The sequence below is a fragment of the Molossus molossus genome, unplaced genomic scaffold, assembly GCF_014108415.1.
Source record: "Molossus molossus isolate mMolMol1 unplaced genomic scaffold, mMolMol1.p scaffold_m16_p_1, whole genome shotgun sequence".
Taxonomy (NCBI): domain Eukaryota; kingdom Metazoa; phylum Chordata; class Mammalia; order Chiroptera; family Molossidae; genus Molossus; species Molossus molossus.
Genome location: NW_023425344.1, coordinates 109,261,817 through 109,283,471, shown reverse-complemented (window position 1 = coordinate 109,283,471; position 21,655 = coordinate 109,261,817). Strand labels below are relative to the sequence as shown.

The window sequence follows — 21,655 nt, the reverse complement described above, 5'->3', positions numbered from 1 at the left end:
TATCCAAAAAATAGTAGATAAACAAGTTATGTAATATTCATTGAGGTATCTGATTTCTTATTCACAGAGCCTTACATCACATATTTAAATGTTTTTATGTATCCAGATAATAGAGTGCCTTTTTTCCAATTTGTGTATCATTGTTTTTTAGGGTTCAAATTACCGTATAAAAAAGTTATAGTCCTTAGTATTTTTCCAGTTTCACCTCTTTTTAATCATGTCCAAGCTCTTAATGAATCTTATAAAGGTAATTTTTCCTAACACATTTACTATGAAGAACAATAATTTATCCCTTTTATGTAAATTTGATATAGGAATGTACATATACATTGTATTTTTATTTTATTATTTTTTATAATGGGAAACACCTGAGTTTCATTTCTTTTTTTGTTAATTCTCACCTGAGGATATTTTTTGGGCTGATGCTGTAATCGCTGAAACAAACCAGCCAGGCCAAAGCGACACCTGATTTTCAACTATTTTATCCACTCAGCTTAAGAGGAAAGCAACTAGTTTTTCACATGTTAGAATGGAAGCATAAAATCTTTAAAAAATACTAATTATTTCTTTCAAGAAAAATAATTTTATAGATTTGGTCCAAAGGTATTTGGGAGTTTGATCACAATAAATATTTTATGTAAAATCACTGAGGTAACTTTGTATTTCTTTTTTTTAAATATGTTTTTATTATTATTATTATTATTATTATTTTAGAGAGGGAGGAAGGGAGAGAGATAGAAACATCGATGTGAGAGATAAACATCGATGGGCTGCCTTCTGCACACATCCCAGGGATGTGCCCTGACCAGAAATCAAACTTGGACCTCTCAGTCCATGGGACAGTGCTCAATCCACTGAGCCACACTGGCCGGGCTTTCATAACTTTTAATTCTATCAGAGTTCACATGAGTGGAAACTCACTGCCAAACAATGACACACACGAGAACAGTGTTCATCACATACGTTAATCAAAGGCAAATCAAAAGAAAGTCAATTCCAAAGATGTGGCCAATTTGAAAAAACTGATGGTATTGAGGTTTGATATATTTTTGCTTTCAAATACTTATAGTGGGCAGATCTGAGGAATGAAAATAATTGGGCACAACAGAGCAAAGGATATGCTTACATCTTTCTCCTGGTACATTCCATCACTGGGCTAGCCTACTGCTTTCGTGTGTGTTGAGACTCTGAGAAACACACAGGTCTTATTTGGGATCCGAGAGCTGCAGAGACAGCAGTGGGGGGTTGGTGCCGCCTATCCCCCAAATCAACACTAGAGGCAGTGGTATTACCACTCCGACATTCTTAGGTGTTGATGATGGTGCAGATCTAATGACCCTGAAGCTTCCTGGGTCCATTTCATCATGGGGCATTTTTATCAGAGTCAAGTCTAATGTCCTGTATTTAGTGGTTGCTCCAATTTTGAATTCTTGATGGACGGACAGATCAACTGAAACTGGTTTTCTCTCTTTCTCCTTTTTTTCTTTCTTTAGATTGTCTTTAGGGCAAAACGCAGTGTCAGTTACATGGGAGACATAGCAGTGGACGACATTTCCTTTCAAGATTGTTCTCCCCTGCTCAGCCCAGACAGGAGGTGCACTGCTCAGGAATTCACCTGTGCTAACAGGCACTGCATTGCACGGGACAAGCTGTGTGATTTTGTGAATGATTGCGCTGATAATTCCGATGAGACTACCTTCATTTGCGGTAAGCCAAAGTGTTATGTTTTCTTATTTTTTCCTTTATTATTTTAAATTTATCTTTATTGTTGAAAGTATTACAGATAATCCTCCCTTTTATCCCCAGCAGACCCCCTCCACCTCGCTCCTCCGACCCCAGCCCCAGGCCTTCACCACACTGTTGCTGTGTCCTGGGTTATGCGTATAAGTTCTTTGGTTATTCTTTTCCTGCCCCCACACCCCCCTTCCCTCTGAGATTCCTCAGTCTATTCCATGTTTCCATGTCTCTGGATCTATTTTGTTCGTCAGTTTATTTTTTTCATCTCCCACAACCTTACTCAATGTCGTGTGTTAATTTCTGAAACATACGGAGTATGTATATAGCTCAGCAGCCAAGGCATTTAGGTTTATTTGACTATTTAAATACATTACTTTTCCCCCCTCTCAATACTTAATTTAGAACCAGAATGCACTTAAAACTAAATGGTGGATTGTTGTTGTTGTTGTTGTTGTGTGTGTGTGTGTGTGTGTGTGTGAAGCAATTGCAGATACATTGGAAAACAAGTGTCTTCAAAGACAAACAGAATGGAAGCAAGTCTTTTCCATGTAAAAGAAAGTTTTAGAAAAAAGACCAGTAAAACATCCATCAAGACCAATTCCTGCAAGGTTAACAAGCCTGTATGCTTTGATGCATTTCAGAGAGTTGTCACTCCTTCATATAAATTATCAGATGTGGTCATTTGTTTAAAAACCAAAAATGAATACCCAGATATTACATAAAATGCAAAGTGATCTCCTAAAGGAGCTACATAGCAGCTATGTAATATTGTTGTAGGAGATTGACTCATAATAAACAGTACCTATTCAAATATCCTTAGCTAAATGGGCCATATGTGCTCATTTGGGTAATTCTGTAAAATTGCGCAATACAGTCCAGTCGTTGCCTCATTTCATTGCAAATGAGGTGACTACAGATTGTCAAAATGAAGGTGACAAAATATTCCGCTCTACTAGTAATACTTTCTGTGCTAGAATATTATAGTGTGCTTCTTTGCTTTGTCTCTTGACACCAAATCTGAAATATCAAGAATAACATCAGTATAAGAAGAGCTCACATTTATATGGAGCTTTTAAACTTCAAAGCCCTTTTATCTGCTGATTTCCACTGGATCCTCACAGAAACCCTGAGGGGTAAGTGGGGCAGATATTATCAGTGCATTTCCACAGATGAAGTCATGAACAGCAGCGCTTAAGATTTTGTCGAAGTTCGTCAAACTGTTATCGACAGAGTTGATTCTAGAACCCATGTACTTTATGAAGCACTACTTTGCCCAAGCCACCATACCACTGTGTGATACTGAATCTTAAAAAAAGTTATAGACGTACAAATCCTGCTTATATCATATGACAGTTTGTTCTTTCAGCTGTGGATTCTTATTATCATATATGAACCAAACAAAAATGTTTCACTAATCTCAAATTCTGTATTAATTAATGTTTATCTCTACCTTATGAATATTTTCTGATACATTTGTAGTTATTTTCAGCATCAAATGTTTTTACATTTTCATGTGAATATCACACAACTCTATTAGGTTATTAGTCAAATAGCACAGATTTAAACTTTTTTTTTTTTTTGGTAATGTTGCCAATGTATCTCTTTTCCAAAATATAATTTAATGCCATCTTTTTAGGACTTAAATTAACAATTAATTTCTGACTGAATTTTTCTTGAACAATTTGTATGTAGGTTCTAACATTGTAAACATTTCTAGGAATCCTCTGTGTTTGGAAAAAATGCTGATTTACTAAGAGGATCAGCAACATATTGAAATTTGCTGCCTTGGTAGTTCTTTTGTATGGAAAATAAGGGCAAAAGTGATCAGAGCCTTTGGAGGGAGGGTTGCAGTAGAGGGGCTTTGGCGAACTGATTGCCAGATCACTTTAAGTTTTGAGCGAGCCTACATATATCAGTAATATTGGAAAAGAACACTGACTTAGTTCCAGATACAGTTGGCCCTTGCCACTTGGTGCTTGGACTTTGGTGGCTTCACTCTAGTATAGTGTTTGAAAAACCACATAGAGTGAGGCTGGGAAAGTTGAAGTGAAGTGGCGAGGACCAACTGTGGGCATAGGAGCTGAATAGACACCTCTCCAAACAGGACATACAAATGGCTAAGAGACATATGAGGAAATGCTCAACATCACTAATTATCAGAGAGATGCAAATTAAAACAACAATGAGGTATCACCTCACACCTGTCAGAATGGCTGCCATCAACAAATCATCAAACAACAAGTGTTGGCAAGGGTGTGGAGAAAAGGAGACTCTAGTACACTGCTGGTGGGAATGCAGACTGGTGCAGCCACTATGGAATACAACGTGGTGGTACTTCAAAAAATTAAAAATTGAACTGAAATTTGACCCAGTGATCCCACTTCTAGGAATATACCCTAAGAAGCCTGAAACACCAACCAGAAAGAATACATGTACCCCCATGTTCGTAGCAGCACTATTTACAATAGCTAAGATCTGGAAACAGCCCAAATGTCCATCAGTAGACGAATGGATAAAAAAGCAGTGGTACATATACACAATGGATTACTATGCAGCTGTAAGAAAGATCTCTTTTCCTTTGAGACGACATGGAGGGACCTGAAAAGTATTATCCTAAGCGAAACAAGCCAAACAGAGAAAGACAAGTATCATATGATCTCACTTATTTGTGGAATATAATGAACATAACAGTCTGAGGAATGGGGTAGTCCCAGAGATGTGGAAGTGGGGTACAGAATGACAATCCCCAGAGGACGGGTAGTGGGGAAGAGATAAACCACAGAACTTATATGCATGTGTGCATGAACAATGGACATGGACAACAAAGCTGGGACAGGGCGGGTTGGAAGAGGGAGGGGAGAATCAGTGGGGGAAAAAGGAGAAACATCTGTAACAAAAATTAATTAATTAATTGAAAAAAAGAGTCCTACTTCACGGAAATTAATTTAGCATGGTAGAGTCTGGAACTGATTAATCGCGATAAACAAGGGTCGACTTACTACATAGAAAGAAGAAAACTTTTCAGCCTCTTAGAACAAATACGCAAATGAATAAAAACTTGCAAGAAACTCTAAAAGTAACCATATTTTTATATCAGTTCTCATTACATGATTATGAGTTTTTTTATATAGCATTGCTTATTTTTACTATGTATTTAAAATTTTTAACTCTATCTCATTCTACTGGTCTTAAATGCTGTGTTTTAATTATAAGTGGCTAAAACCTGGTGTCTGATAGTGCTGTTATTTATCCTGTGTGTACCATACACTCTGGTGCTCTAATTAGACCCAGAAGAATAAGAAGAAAAAAAAATTTAATCACCATAGCAACTGATTTCAGAAGTTTGATTGACAGCCAACCAAAAATGTTGGCTTAAGTTCCACAGTTCTAGGGTTTTTTGTTTGTGTTTGAGAATTCTAAGTGAAAACTTCTGAAGTGTCATTAAGTAGAAATATGCCATGTAGGAGTAGCAGAAAGAACGAAAAAACTCAACTATTTTTAAAGGTGAAGACTAGCTCTGATGAAGGAGAAGAAAATAATCTTTTATAAACAAAAGTAACTGTTCTTTAATTTTCTATATACCAATGTAGACTCTGAAAGAAAAATCTAGCAGAAAAATTAGAATGTTATTTATTATTTTACAATATAAATACCATGTCTAAAATATAGGACATAGTCAAAGAAGAAAGAGAATTCTGTATGAGAACTCTAAAATCGAATTTGAACATATCTTTGCTGTTGATATAGAAGTTAATTTGGAAAACAACCATATTTTTGTTTTTCTATATATTCTAATGAGCATATTTATTTTTAACACACAATTAAGAGTATCTCAGGCATACTCAAAACAGTTTAAATCACTGTGATTAGGAAGGATACTGAATATTGGAGCAACATAATTGGTAAGTATTCTGAAACTAATGGGCAAAAGTAATGCTGTATTACCAATTGCAGATAGCTATTCTTTTCAAGCACAGAGAACATTTACCAAAAAAAGTATATCATTAAACAATGGGCAAATTTAAATAATTTTAATTAGTTAAAGTAACATAGATTATCTCTTTTGAATTATGCTGGAAATCAATTATGAGACAAAAACTAGGAAAATTGCTATTGGTGAGGGAAAAGACAGACATAGTTAATAACTCACGCTTCTCCCCACCCCAAAATCACAATGCAATGAGAATATGTTTTAAACAAATAATAATGCATAAAATCCTGTGGGATTTAGGTAAGTGAATGCTTAGAGAAAAATCTATAGACTACATTTTTGTATTAGAAACTAATTAGCTAAAAGTGCAAATTGATGGAATAAAGCACAAATGTAAGATAGGGAGGATTTGAAAAGACTGGTAAAATTTTCAAAACCCTGTCAAGAATGATCAAGGGAAATATCAAATTAACTGAACATGTATTAATTGGGAGGTCACATGTCAAGCCGTGTTTGGGCAGCACATCAGTAAATGAGCAGACAGAACTCCTATTCTTCATGCTCTCCAGTTAAACAGAAATTGTGGTCTCTCCATACACACACAAAAACATATATATACATATATGTCAATTATAGCATTTATTGAAAGGTGACAATTGAGATGAGAAAATATAGTGTAAACTAAAGAAAATAAAAAATGGAGGGAGGACAAATTGCAATATTAAGAAGCATGATAAGGGTAAGCCTGGATAAAATATGTCTAAGCAAATTCTGTTTCTTTTATTTATTTCATTAATTTATGATCCCATTTGATTAAGATATAATTAATATATATAACTGTATAAGTTTAAGGTGTACTGCATAGTGATTTGACTTACATATACTGTGAAATAATTACTACATATGTTTAGTTATGTGGTTTTCATAAATGCTCAGCTCTAATTTTCCTACACACAATTATTCTTCGGGACTTTCTTAGTTATTTATTTTTTAAGATGACTTGTTTACATTCTGACTGCCATCTCTCACTTGTCAGAGCAGAATTCTCTCCTTTTCAAGTAAACATGATTTTGGAGAGACAGGAGGCTATGGTTTGATGCTGTGATATATACGTTACTTTTAATCACAGGAAGATTATGATATGTGTGTGTGTGTGTGTCTATATATCTATATTTATAGATAGATAGATAGATAGATAGATAGATAGATAGATAGATAGATAGATATTACTTCTCCACTGTCTCCAGTTCAGAGCCCCGTCTGAAACATTCTACCATATCAGATTTCTGCTCGCTGTGGCAGAAATGAACTTAGAAGTGCAGAGGGCCCCTGTGGGAGGCCCAGAGAACTAGCCAGCGTACATCATCCTAGGCAATGAACACCACTGACCTAGGCAATTACTTTGTTCTTGGTCAATAATCGTAAAAATCTAAGCAAGCATTCTGTAATTAACATGCATATATCTGACATTGCTCTTCAGTTATGCATGTGGTAAACATTGGGCAACTCTAATATAAGACGCCTTGGAGCAAAAACAAGGAAAACCAGATCTTACCTGAATAATTGTAGCTCCTTTTCTAGTAAAGATGATAGGTGCATAAACATTTACATTACAAACGAGAGTTAGATCAATGCAAAGCATTTCTGGAGGGGTGAAGAGGGGACAATTTAGTTATATGTGAGCACTAATCCCAACACAGGCTTCTGTGAGAGCAGCACCTCACCTTGAAAACAATTAGAGTTTTCTTCAGATACATACTTCATTAACCCTAGCTTTTGTTTTCTTGGAGCTTATATTAGAAAGAAGGTCAGGTATCATCGTGTTCATAAACCAGTCTTCCTGGGAAGGACCAGCTGTGCTAAGCTTCCAGAATTCATTATTGCAGCCTCTAGCTGAGTTTCATTGTCTTACTAAAATTACCACACTGGTCAGGACTCAGTGTTCTAGGTGACATGTGTTAGCATAATATTTTCCAAATTATGAAGTCAGGCAGTCATCAAATAAGACAAAATTATGCATGAGGAGCTTCTCTTGATTAATTCCTGTATTGTGAATTTTCAAAAACTTGGTATTATTAATAGGATTCTTCCAAATTACTTACCTCCAAATCCTTTTTATAAAAACAAATAAACTTTTTACAGAACAATTACTCTTTGAAATAATTTGAAAAGAATTGCTTACAGAATTTATTATTACTTTATAAAATAAGGAAATATAACAGAAATCACTATGTCACAAATTCCTAATGATGTCACCCAATAGCAATTGACACGTGACATTAATTTTTAAAAATTTTTATGTTGACATTATTACAGGTATGCTCCTTTCCCCCCACAACCTCCTCTGCCCACCTTCACCCCCTCTCTCCCTCCTTTGGTCTTCACCAAACTATTGTCCAATGTCCATGGGGTACACATATATATTCTTTTTTTTTAACTTGTTTTTCTTTATTGATTTTAGAAAGAGAGGAAGGGAGAAGAAAAGAGAGAGAGAAACATCAATGAGAAAGAACATTGATTGGCTGCTTCCTGCATACCCCCCACTGGGGACTGAGCCCACAACCTGGGCATGTGCCCTGACGGGGAATAGCACCAGCAACCTCTTCGTGCAGGGGTCAGTGCTCAACCCCTGAGCCACATGGGCTGGGCTATATTCTTTAACTGATCCCTTCACTTCCTTCCAGTCAACCCCACTCCCACCCTCAGACCCGAACCAGTGTGTTTTGTGTATCCATGCTTTTGGTTCCATTTTATTGGTCAGTTTATTTTCTTCATTAGAGTCCATATATCAGTGAGATCATAAAGTATTTGTCTTTCTCTGACTGCCTTATTTAGCTTAGCATAGTAAGGTCTATCCATGTGGGCCCCAAAGGTAAGAGTTCCTTCTTTTTTACAGCCAAGTAGTATTCCATTGTGAAATGTACCACAGCTTTTTTATCCACTCATCTGCTGATGGGCACTTGGGCTATTTTTCAATGCTCTGGAGACAACATACCAGAGTACTGCATTCCAGTGTGGCCAGGCCATTTTACATTACCACGAACAGTGTATGAGAGATCCAGTTTTTAAACACCTTTGTGAGCATTTAATATTGTAACTATTTTATTTTTATTTTGCTCTTCTTACAAGTATAAAGTAATATTTTATCATGGTCTTAATTTGCTTTTCCCTAATACCTAATGAACAACTTGTGTTTCTTTGCCATGTATAATCTCTTTGGTCAAATGTTTATGACTTTTGCCTGTTTTTTAATCAGAATAGTTTTATTCCTCACCTGAGAATATTTTTCTACTTACCATCAGATAGAGTGGGAGGGAAGGAGAGAGAGACAGAGAGAAACATCAACATGATAGAGCCACATAGACTGGTTGCCTCCCGCACAACCCTACCAGGGCTGGGGATGAATGCAATCGAGGTACATGCCCTTGACCAGAATAGAACCTATGACTCATTGGTCCATGGGTTGATACTCTAACCCCTGAGCAAAACTGACTAGGGCTCTAATCAGAATTTTTTCCACTGTTGAGTTTTGAGTATTTTATATATTATAGATATAAATCATTTACAGATGTGAGTGGCAAATATTTACTCTCAGGCTTTAGGATGTGTTTTCATTCTTTTAGCAGGGAAAGAGAAAACATTTTTTTAAATTTTTTATTTTGGTGATCATGCTTTCGATTGCATATCTAAAAACATTTCATCAAGATCTAGGTCCCAGGTTTTCTTCTAATTTATCATCTAAAAGTTATTTAGTATATTTAAATTTAAGTCTATGAACCATTTTGTTAATTTTTGCATCAGCTATGAGGTTTAAATCAAGATTTTGTTTTGTTTTGCCTATACAGTTGCACCAATACCATCAACAAGATTCTCCGCCCTTCATTTAACTGTTTTGTCAAAAATTGGTTGGTTGTACTTGTGTGAAGCAATTTTTGAGCTCTATTTTCTGTTCTATTGATCCAAGTGTCTATTTTTCCACCAATACCACACAGTGTTGGTAATGAAAGCTACATAATATAATACATCTTGAAATCAGATGGATTTCTCCTAACTTACTCTTTGTCAAAGCTGTTTAGTTATTTCAATTCCTTGAATTTCTATATAAATTTTAGAAAAATCATGTCTACATCTACAAAAAATTATGTAATTTTTATAATTTCATTACATGTAATCAATTTGAGAGAGAAAACATTTTTACTATGTTGAATCTTCCAATCCATGAATATAGTATGTCTCTCCAGTATTTAGATATTTATATTTCTTTCAGTAATGTTTTGTATTTTTACACATAAATCTTGTACATATTTCATAAGATTTATGAAAGTATTATAAATTGTATTATATGTTAATTTCTGGTTTCTATGTATTCATTGCTAGTATATATAAATACAATTAATTTTGCATGTCAATCTTGTGTCCTTTGGTCTTGCTGACTCATTGATTAAGTTGTCAGAGTTTTACAACATATTCCCTAGATTTTTCTATAAAGACAATCAAGTCATCTGAAAATTGGGACAGTTTTTCTCTCTGATTTATGTACCTTAAAGATTTGATAGAATCCTCCAGTTTGACTATCTGAACCTGGAGATTTTTCAGGATTTTTAAAACTTTGAGTTTGGTTTTCTTAATAGTTATAAAGCTACTCAAATTATTTTATATTGTGTAAGCTTTTGCTTTGCAAGGAATAGTTCCATTTCACCTAAGTAGTCAAACTTATGCATGTAGAGTTGAGCACAGTATTCTCGTATCATCCTTTTGATATCTACAGGATCTACGATATTTTTCTGTTTCATTCCTGTTATAGATAACTTGCCTCTTCTCAATATTGTCTTTGATATTCATACTTATAAAAAATACAAATTAATTAAATTAAAAGATATAATATAGCTCTAAACCTTATAAATATAATGTAAGTAATTTGTCCAAATGTGATGTAAAGTTCAAGTAATTGAATCATGAAATCTAAGGATTATATAGTCTCTGTGATTAATAGAAGTTAGTCCAAGCTTTTAGAAACAGGGATTTAACACTAAGACGTCTGTGAAGGATTCACTTTTACTCAATTATAATTCATCATACATTTTAAAATCTTCATTTCAACACTTATGATGGTTTACTAAAATGAGAGAGAAATCCACTAGGACATGTTTATTGATGAATCAGTACGCAGCTACTAAATTGCTAATGAATGAACTGAGAAACGAATTACCGACCAATAAAAGAATCATTTCTATGAACATAGGGGTACATATATTCTTTCTGATTGGTGTTTCAGGCTTCTTAGGGTATATTCCTAGAAGTGGGATCACTGGGTCAAATGGCAGTTCAATTTTTAACTTCCTGAAGTAACACCATAGTGTTAAACATAGAGGTAGGGTACGGACTGACAAACCTTACAAAAGGGGGTATTGGGGGGGAAGAGATAAACCACAGAACTTATATGCATGTACGCATAACCAATGGATATAGACAACAAAGCTGGGGATGAGGCAGGAGAGATGGGGAGGAGGTTGTTAATGGGGGACAAAAGAGCAACATCTTTAACAAAAACAAATTAATAAAAATAATTTTTTTAAAAAAAGAATCATTTCTATAATTTCCTTGACCTGGCAGACAATGGAGGTGGCAACGGAGAATCATCTAATTCTTCTTGAAAACTTTCGCAAGAGATAATACTCTGCCTCACATAAAAATGCCTTTTCAACTGTCAGTCACTTCTTGATATAATAATGTTTTATTCTAATAGTGAATCAGTCTTCCCATATGTGCCCAGTATAGGTTTTTGATGATAACATTTCTTATTACTTGTACTTCTTCATGATACTAAAATGTAACATATTGGAAATAGGTGCCATCAATTCTGCACATCTTTTCACAATCCCCACTCTCTCTTCTGTAATTGTGATGTCAGAATAAATATTCTTGTATCTTTTTAAAGCATCTTATATGCATGGTTTTAGACCTCTATTATCTAGTCTTCCTCTCATTGAGTGGTTTTAATTCTCAAAAATTCCCTTACACATGGGTTAAGTGTTTAGAAAATACTACAATGATTAGACCATCACAATATTCAGGGTCATTTTATTTTTGCTGCCTACCAAAACAGAGTCATGTAGCCTAAGAATTTTAGTAGCTTAGTTTTTATTCTTTTAGTTAGTCTTTTGTTGATCATGACTAAAAAGAATGAATAGGGAGTTTGTTGAATAAATAATAGGTAAAAAAAGTTCCAGATGGCAGAAGAGGGACTGTATCATCTCTATCTCTATCTCCATCTCCATCTCCATCTCCATCTCCATCTCCATCTCCATCTCCATCTCCATCTCCATCTCCATCTCTATCTCTTTATCTATATCTATAGCTATATCATCTATATCTATATCTATATATCTTTATCATCTATATCTATATCTATATAGTTTAACAATTAGCTCTGCTACTTACTATATAATACTAGGCAAAGTACTTTAACTCTGAACTTCAGCTTTGCCATCAACCAAAAATAAAAGCAACTATTATTTAGAGATGCGAGACTTAAATAAAACAACATGTATAAAGAAAATGCCCAGGATCTGACACACATCTATGAATACACAGTAGCCCTGTTTCCAGTCAGTTTCCCATTTTCCTAAATGTGCTTTATTTATAACATATGCTCAATAAAGTTATATTGAGTGACTAAATGAACAGAGTGGTGAGATCTTAAATTTAGTAATTTGATGGTAGGATTTTAAAAGAACTTATGTTCTTTAAAAATGATATTTTCTAATGAAATGGTCATTTCATGCTTATAAAGATAATGATGGATGGAAAAATGATAGCATTCAGAAAAGTAGAAACTGGTTTGATTGATGATGCAACTGTAGACAGAGGTGACCATTTTCTTACTGGCGACGCACCTGTATGGCACTGGCATTAACTGTTCCATGAGATGCCAGGAATTGGCATCTGCACGGAAGACTATTGGCTGTTTTCTCACCTGGCACCTGTGGGAAATAATAAAATATGAAATAGTAAGTTGTTCGCTCTCACCACAGTGATGTGAAATTCAGAGAACTTATACCTGCTTGTTGTTTTTTTCTCCAGCGATGCCAGAATTAAACTTTCCGAGGAAACATACCTTCCGAACTTTAGTAGGTGTCAAAAGAAGAATATGATTTACCTTATAGAGATTTATGTAGCAGCATTTGTAAGATTTTTGAAAACAAATGAAATCTGTTTTTTTTTTTTTTTAGCAGCACACATCATTCTTTATACTAATATCTTTTCTAGATGCTGGTCTGGATGCTAATCTCGCCCTCATGGGCTACTGACCTTTCCAACACAAGGGCCGCTGAATTAGTCACTTCACTTTATAATTCTTAACCAAGTCAGCGGTTCAGATCTAAACAAGGTGCCAAATTGAGGTTTGGTATTATGTTAATGAGATTATCCTCCCTGTCCTCTAAAATTATACTTAGGAGAACTTTAGAATTCTGAACTAAAGGAAGCTATAAGAATTACAGTGTATTCTAGAAAAGAGTAAATTACCAATATAAGTTTCAAATGTAATTTTAAAACTGAATTAGCAATTGGATAGAAAACGCCAGCCTGTTTCTTTGGTGACAGAAATTATGAAAGAAAAATTTTCTCTATCCTTGAAAATATATCAGTGTTAGCCTGACTATTAAATTAAACCATTTTTAAAAGCATATTAGTCCTGATGCTAGCTTAAATTTATCGTTTAGTGCTCTCAAAAGCTGAAAATTATCGTTTTAAACCATTCTTTATTGTTGGACAAGTTCCTTGCTGGGAGGTATAATTAATTTTCATCTCAGTAGTCTTATATGCTTTAAAATGGTAGAGGAAAAATGGTAAAACCCATATGTTCTCATATTCTTCACTTTATTAACAACTAAAAGAATAGAAATTACTTTATGTATTTAAACATATTTATCTGATTTTATATCCATACAGGAAAACATACATTTGATGCCCGGCACAGTTTGAAAATTTCTTTTTTATTAATTTATTTTTGTTACAGATGTTTCTTCTTTTTTCCCCATTGACATCTTCCTCCCCATCCCCTCCACCTTGTCCCCTGCTTTGTTGTCCGTGTCCACTGGTTATGTGTACATGCATATAACTTCTGTGTTTTATCTCTTTCCTGCCTCCACCATTCCCTCTTCTGAGGGTTGTCAGTCTGTACCCTACTTCCACGTCTCTGGGTCTACCCTATTCCTCAGACTGTTATGTTCGTTATATTTCACAAATAAGTGAGATAATGTGATATTTGTCTTTCTCTGCTTGGCTTATTTTGCTTAGGATAATACTTTCCAGGTCCCTCCATGTCATCTCAAAGGATAAAAGATCTTTCTTACAGCTGCATAGTACTCCATTGTGTATGTGTACCACAGCTTTTTTATCCATTTGTCTACTGATGGACACTTGGGCTGTTTCCAGATCTTAGCTATTGTAAATAGCGCTGCTATGAACATGGGGGTACATATATTCTTTCTGGTTGGTGTTTCAGGCTTCTTAGGGTATATTCCTAGAAGTGGGATCACTGGGTCAAATGGAAGTCAATTTTAAATGGTTTGAGGTAACAACATAGTGTTTTCCATAGTGGCTACACCAGTCTGCATTCCCACCAGCAGTGTACTAGAGTCCCCTTTTCTCCATACCCTCGCCAATACTTGTTTGTTGATTTGTTGATAGTGGCCATTCTGACAGGTGTGAGGTGATACCTCATTGTTGTTTTAATTTGAATCTCTTTGATGATAAGTGGTGTTGAGTATATTTTCATATGTCTCTTAGCCATTTATATGTCCTGTTTGAAGAGGTGTCTATTTAGCTCCTCTGCCCATTTTTTAATTGGGTTCTTTGTCTTCCTTTTGTTGAGTTGTATGAGTACTCTATATATTTTGGAAATTAACCCCTTATCTGATATATCATTGGCAATGATGCTCTCCCATACAGTGGGTTGCCTTTCCATTTTGATGGTTGTTTCTTTTGCTGTGCAGAAGCTTTTTAGTTTGATATAGTCCCATGTGTTCATTTTTTCCTTTGTTTCTGTTGCCTTAGATGATGTGTCAGTGAAAATTCTGCTGTGTATGAATGTCCAAAATTTTGTTGCCTACATTTTCTTCTAAGACTCTTATGGATTCACGGGTCATATTTAACTCTTTTATCCATTTTGAGTTTATTCTTGTGTATGGTGTAAGTTGGTTATCTAGTTTCATTTTTTTTGCATGTAGCTGTCCAATTTTCTCAACACCATTTATTAGAGAGACTGTCTTTACTCCAGTGTATGGTCTTACCTCCTTTGTGAAATATTAATTGAGCATATTGTCTTGGGTCCATTTCTGGGTTCTCTGTTCTGTTCCACTGGTCTATATGCCTGTTCTTGTGCCTGTACCAGGCTGTTTTAATTAAAGTAGCTTTGTAGTGTAACCTGATACCTGGTATTGTGATCCCATCTACTTTGTCCTTCTTTTTTAAGATTGCTGTGGCTATTCGCGGTCTTTTTTGGTTCCATATGAATTTTTGATGTATTTGTTCTAGTTCCGTGAAATATGTCAAAATTCTTAAAGTGTTCTATGTAATAGCATAGTATAGATTGTTTATCCAGGAATTCCCATTGCTTCAGCTCGGAAATATTTCTGCCTTCCTTTGTCCTGTGCATTGGAAAGTGAGTCCCTGAGAATTGTGGTGGTAAGATCATTCCCACTCTCATCTAGATAAAATTGTCTAAATATATTTGAGCAATTGTTCAATGAGCTTTCTTTAAAAGAGAAACCTTTATCTAAATATAGATTAACATGTTGCAACTTGGGTTCTTCTCAAGTATTTTTAGTTTTTGGACACCACATCAATGTAATTATGATTTTACAGATTTACATTTTCAGTTGTGGTACTCAAACAAAACTTAATTTAGAATTACTGTTATCAAAGAATTCTAAATAGTACATTGTATTACTTATGGTCAAATTAATCATACATTAGTTTTGTGCTGTGTCTTACACAATTTACTTAAAAATAAAGACTATAAAAAGTCACCTGACCATAAAATTTTATAAGATATGTTCTCTCAATTATACAGTGCTTGATTTTATAACATTTTAGCTTGCATTGTTAGCTTTATAATTAACTGAGTGGAATTATATAAAGGTATTTACAGAATCTCAACTATCCAGTCCTGTATATGAGGAGCTTGGAAGTTGCAACTCTGTCCTAGCAAGTAAAAAGCTGAACAGATTAAAAAATCAACAACTCTCCTGGGATCCATCAGAAAGGCAAAGACACAGGACAGCCTGTTTCCCCAAAGATTGGACAGACAGACAAGTGAACATGGGGAGTAACACCTTACAGAGCAGAGACTCGAGGGCAGAAAACACTTTGGGAACCAACATCAGGGGTGGAAAACCTGAACTATCACTGATGAATTGCTGGAGACTCAGTGTAGACAAGTTCGAGAGGTTAAATCTCCAGGGGACCCACTTACAGGGACATCCCACAATACTGTAAAATTTACATCCACGAGTTCTATTATGTTTTATATTAAATATTGGAGAAAATCTCCTCATGATTCTGACAGCCCACTCTGTTTTTCCTAACAAGGCCTTTCCTCAAGAAGCTAGTAACAAAAGCCTAAACTGATGGGGTGTTATCAGAGCCTAACTGACCTGGTGGAAGGGAAACACCCAGTGCTGCCCCCCTCTAGCCATCCTGTTCTTGACGGGGAGAAAAAAGTAAGAAACACTTATGATGTTCACAGTCCAGAGGCACAGGCCCATTAAAGACTGGGACATAATCATAAAACTGTGGAACATTTCCCCTCACCCCACATTATAAGGGCCTATTGACAGTAGTTCTTTTTACTCAGAACATTATGTCTGGCTATTCAGAAAAAAGTTATAAGGTATACTGAAAGGCAGAAAAAAAACTATTTGAAGAGAAAGAGCAAACATCAGAATTGGACATGGAAGGGATGTTGTTATTATCAGATGAGAAATTTAAAACAATATGATCAGAAGGAAGGAGGAAAGGGGATGGGCAGGTAGAGTTTAATCAAAGAACTTATATGCATGTATGCATAACCCATGGACACAGACAATAGCATGGTAGAGGGCCCAGGATACCCGCGGTGTGTGTGTAGGTGGTCAATGGGGGAGAAAGTGTGTGTGTGGGGCCTCTGTAGTCCTTTCAACAATAAAGACACATTTTTCAAAAAGTATATCTTTAAAATAATAAAAAATGAAACAACTATCATTAGGCCTCTAATGTATAAAATAGATAGCATGCAGGAACAGATGGGCGATGTAGGTGGGGAGACTACCATCCTAAGGAACAACCAAAGAGAAATGCTGTGATCAAAAGCACCATAACAAAAGTGAAAAACACCTTTGATTGTCTTATTTGTAGCCTGGACACATCTAGAAAAGATATCTGAACTAGACGATATAATAATAGAAATCTCCAAAACTGAAAAACAAAAAGACTGAGAAAAACACAACAGAACACAACACAATATTCAAGGATGTTAGGACAAATGGTGTAACAAATGGATAATGGGAATATCAAAAGGAGAAGAGAAAAGGAACAGAAGAAATATTTGAAACAATAATGACTGAGAATTTTTGCAAATTCATGTCAGGCTCAAAACCACAGATTGAGGAAGCTCAGAGTACATGCCTTTTCCTACCCCCTCCCCCCCAAATTCACCTGGGCACATCATTTTCAAAGTAAAGAAAAATCAAAGGTAAAGTAAAATACTGAAAAAAGTCATTGGAAAAAAGCATCTTAGAGGAACAGAAGTAAGAATTACATCAAACCTCTTCTCAGACACCAGGAAAGCAAAAGGAGAGTGAAATGAAGTATTTAAAGGGCTAAAAACACCTATCAACCTAGAATTCATACCCTGAAAAATATCCTTCAAAAGTGAAGGAGAAAAAAAAACTTTGTCAAACAGAAAAAGAGGAAATATTTTGCCGCTAGAACTACCTTGCGAGAAATGTTAAAAGATTTTAGAAGGAAAATGATATAGATCAGAAAATGATATATATCAGACCTACATAAAAGAAGGTTAGGCATGAAGAAGGAATAGTGAAGATAAAATAAAGACTTTAATTTTTCTTATTCTTAATTGATATAACAGATAACAGTATTGAAAGTAAAATAATAATGATGTATTCAATTATGTATTCTTATATATATTATAATATACATATATGTTCATGTATACTCATGTACAAGTAAAATGAATGTTACAAGGAACAGAAGGGAGGAATTAAGATGATATGATTATTATAAAGTACACTACTCATAAAGGGATACAATGTTTTTTTTTTTTAGAACAAATTGGATATTTGTAAAGGCATAATGTAAAACTCTAGGGCAACAAGTAAAAAAGGTTAAAATAAAAATATAACCAATACACTAAGAAAGGAGGGAAAATGCAATCATATAAAATATTCAATTAAAACCACAAAAGGCAGAAAAACTACAGAAGACAAAAATCGGAACAAAGAATGAGGGCAACAAATAGACATCATAACAGACATGGTAGATATTAATCCAGTGCTCTTAGTGATCACTTTGAATATCTGTGGTCTAAATGCACCAGTTGGAAAACAGAAATTTTTAGAGTGGATCAAAAAACAAGACCCAACTATGTGTTGTCTACAAGAAGTCCATTCTGTATATAGAAACATGTATAGATTAAAAGTAACAATATGGAGGAATATATGCCATGCTTACAATAAACAAAAGAAAGCAGGTGCAGCTATAATAATTATAGAAATCGCCGTGGGTAGCAAACATTCTGTTTGAATGTTGCTGTCAGAATAATACCGTCAAGTTCTGTATATTACATGATGTGGCAAGATCACTGTAATTTGGGGTTGCATGTCCTCAAGTCAGCTAATTTCCTCTCTTTCTACCACACATTGGGAATGTTTTCCAGGCACCTCCAGTGGGCGCTGTGATTTCGAGTTTGACCTTTGTTCCTGGGAGCAGGAGCAGGACGATGACGGTGACTGGAATCTGAAGGCTAGCAGCATCCCTGCTGCAGGCACGGAGCCAGCGGCTGACCACACCTTGAGAAATTCTTCTGGTCACTACATCTTCATAAAGAGCTTGTTTCCTCAGCAGCCCATGAAAGTAGCCAGAATCTCAAGCCCTGTCATAAGCAGACGAAGCAAAAACTGCAAGGTATGGAAAAAATAAATATGATGTTCAAGTTCTGATAGAGTCTCTACAGAAAACAGCATGGTCAGGACCGGACCAAAGAGATGTTTGAATTTATTCAACTTGGGATAAGTGAGGGAGAAAGAAGATGAAGTAAGGATGAGAGGGAAAGATTGTTGGACCTGTAGGAAGAATTTATTTTGTGGATATACTCCATAAATATTGAAAATTTGAAAACCATTAGGAAATTTCTTAGTTATTATCCACAGATAATACAAAAGGAGTAAAATACCAGTTGTTTTCACTCATGAGGTTTAGTACATATTGGGATTATGGGAATTTCACCATCAGAAAAAAACAAATTAAACAACAAAAAATATATATTTAAATATGTCTAAGAATTAATATCAGAGAGAGTTGGAACTACAATAAAATGTTTGAAGATGTCTTCATGGGGAAAGAAAGACTGAACTTGGCCTGAAAAAAAGAATAATTTTATAGGTAGGAAGAAAAAATGGTTTGGTCATTATCCTGAGGAAATTTGAAGAAAACATTTTTAGTGTTAAAAGTTTAAATAAGCTTGTATGGCTCTTAGGGCCAAACAGCCTCATATAATGACTATGCATTTTTAGAATCCTTCACTTTATCTTTTGTTTAATGGTTCCTATTCCACAAACATATTGAGTCAGCCACATTAGGGACTAAATTTATCTTTACATATAATATAATTTAATCCCTCAGAGATGACTTCACAAGAATCTTGCTTTTGAGAGACTGTAAATATGTAAATAATTGTGCCTTTATTTGTAATTGTCATGACAAGTTCAATCTTCATATGATCTGAACACATGTATTCTGACTGGTATGTTTCCCAAAATTTGAGCACTAAAAGAAAAGCCAATTACATCCTGAAAGTTGCTAGCTGAGCAGAGAATCCGGCTGGGAGACAATGGCATGATTGTCATTCTTTCTTCACCACAGAGAGAGCCCTAACCCTGGGAAGGAGACATTCAATCATAGCTCAAAGGCTCCCCCACGGGTACCTGCTTCTGTTTCAGATGCTGTTCTGTTTCATACCGACTAACCTTCACATTCTACCACTGTCGCAGTCTTAATGCACGTTAAACCATTAGTTTGTCCGAGGAGATTTTTTTGTCCAAGCTTAAGCTGGTTTCATGGGTAAACTCTCAGATAGCAATCTCATCTCTTTTATGTCTTCGGGCACATTTGGTAGACCGGAGTCAGGCCACCCCAGTTTCCCAGATTTTTCTACAAGAAAATGCAAGTCTCAGATCAGAGTCTGAGAGAGACTGTCAGCAGCCCAGAATAAATATAACATGTCATACAGAATAATATTAAACTAGAATCAGTCTGGCAAAAAAATTTTAAAAAGACTTTTAATCAAATGTATTTTATTTGTTTTTGCTGTCTTCCAAATGACTTGATACTTTCTCAAAAATAAAGTCCAAACGCACCAGATTTTATATATTTTGAGTATCTATAAATCTATATATATATCTGAAAATTACACATAAGTTCTAGTTTTAGGAAGCAAATTAAAAATTAACCATGAAATATATATATAAAGTTCCAGTTTGACTTCTAAGCTTTTCTATTTAGACATTTCCTCTGAAAATGTTCAAAAGATTTTTTTTCTTTTCATTCTGTAGTAACCAAGGATTTCATCCATCTCTGTTTTTCCCCTGGTCCCAGAATTGTAAACTTACTGTTTTAAACATCTGTGTGAGAATAATGAAGTATGCCTAGAAGAAATGTCAAAAATTAATGCTGAGTGGTTTACTTCATGAATATTTATGACATAGATTGAATACAAAGAGGTAAAGAAAGGTCATGCTGTGAATGATCCAGTCTCTCACATTTAAAAAAAAAATGTGCTTTAGCCCTGGCCGATTTGGCTCAGCGGTTAGAGCATCGGCCTGCAGTCGAGAGAGACTTGGGTTCAGTTCCCGCTAAGGGCATGTACCTCCGTTGCAGTTTGTTCCCGGCCCTGGTTGGTCGTGCGGATGGCAGCCACTCGATGTGTCCCTTTCACATTGATGTTTTTCTCTCTCTCTCTCTCTCCCTCCCATTCTACCTGGACAAAAAATGGAAAAATGTCCTCAGGTGAGGATAAAATAAAATAATTAAATAAATAAATAAATGAATAAATGAATAAATAAATAAATAAATAAATAAATAAATAAATAAAGGTGCGTTAGATAAGCAGAATGACCTCACAAGTTTTTACGAAAATCTTCTCTGTCACTTGACTTTGTGGAATACCTTCAGGCAGAAAAAATCAAATTGGAGGTTATTCTTCCCTTTGAGAAATGAGTGGTGGGAGGGATGCAAACAGAGACTGACGAGGGAAAGGATCAAACCTCTGAGTAACTAAAATTTCCAGTGAAAATGCTCCTTTAGAATTGAAAGCCTGGCAGACTTTTATTCACTCATGTTGCCCTGTGATAGGTTCTGTTGTCATCAGGTATTCTCTGTAGAAATGGAGGTGTTGCCCTGTTTGTTGGCATGGTAACCTGATGACATCATTCAGAAAATAGTCTCAAGAAGATAGAGAAGGATTTGCTGAATGTAAAACACATGGCTCATGTTTCTTGTACAAATGAGAAGAAAAAACAGACCGCAAGTATGACCAGAAGGGATGCAGATGGACATGTGCTGAAACCATTGGATCGTTTCCTCTCATACATGTTGATGCTGGTCCCCCCACATTTTTTTGTCACTCTAATGAGTTATGCCACCCCAGTTTCACCAATCCTCCTTGGAAAAGGCACAGTGTTCATAGAGCTCATGTTTTTCAACATT

At 35.2% G+C, this 21,655-nt stretch overlaps 1 protein-coding gene across 1 annotated transcript in view; it reads left to right on the top strand.

Annotated features, from left to right (window-relative positions):
• Positions 1-21,655, top strand: part of MALRD1 (MAM and LDL receptor class A domain containing 1) — a 594,562-nt gene that overhangs the window by 197,946 nt on the left and 374,961 nt on the right. Inside the window, 2 exon segments of the mRNA XM_036270540.1 lie at positions 1,494-1,707; positions 18,609-18,856. Coding sequence (XP_036126433.1) covers positions 1,494-1,707; positions 18,609-18,856 — 462 coding nt within the window.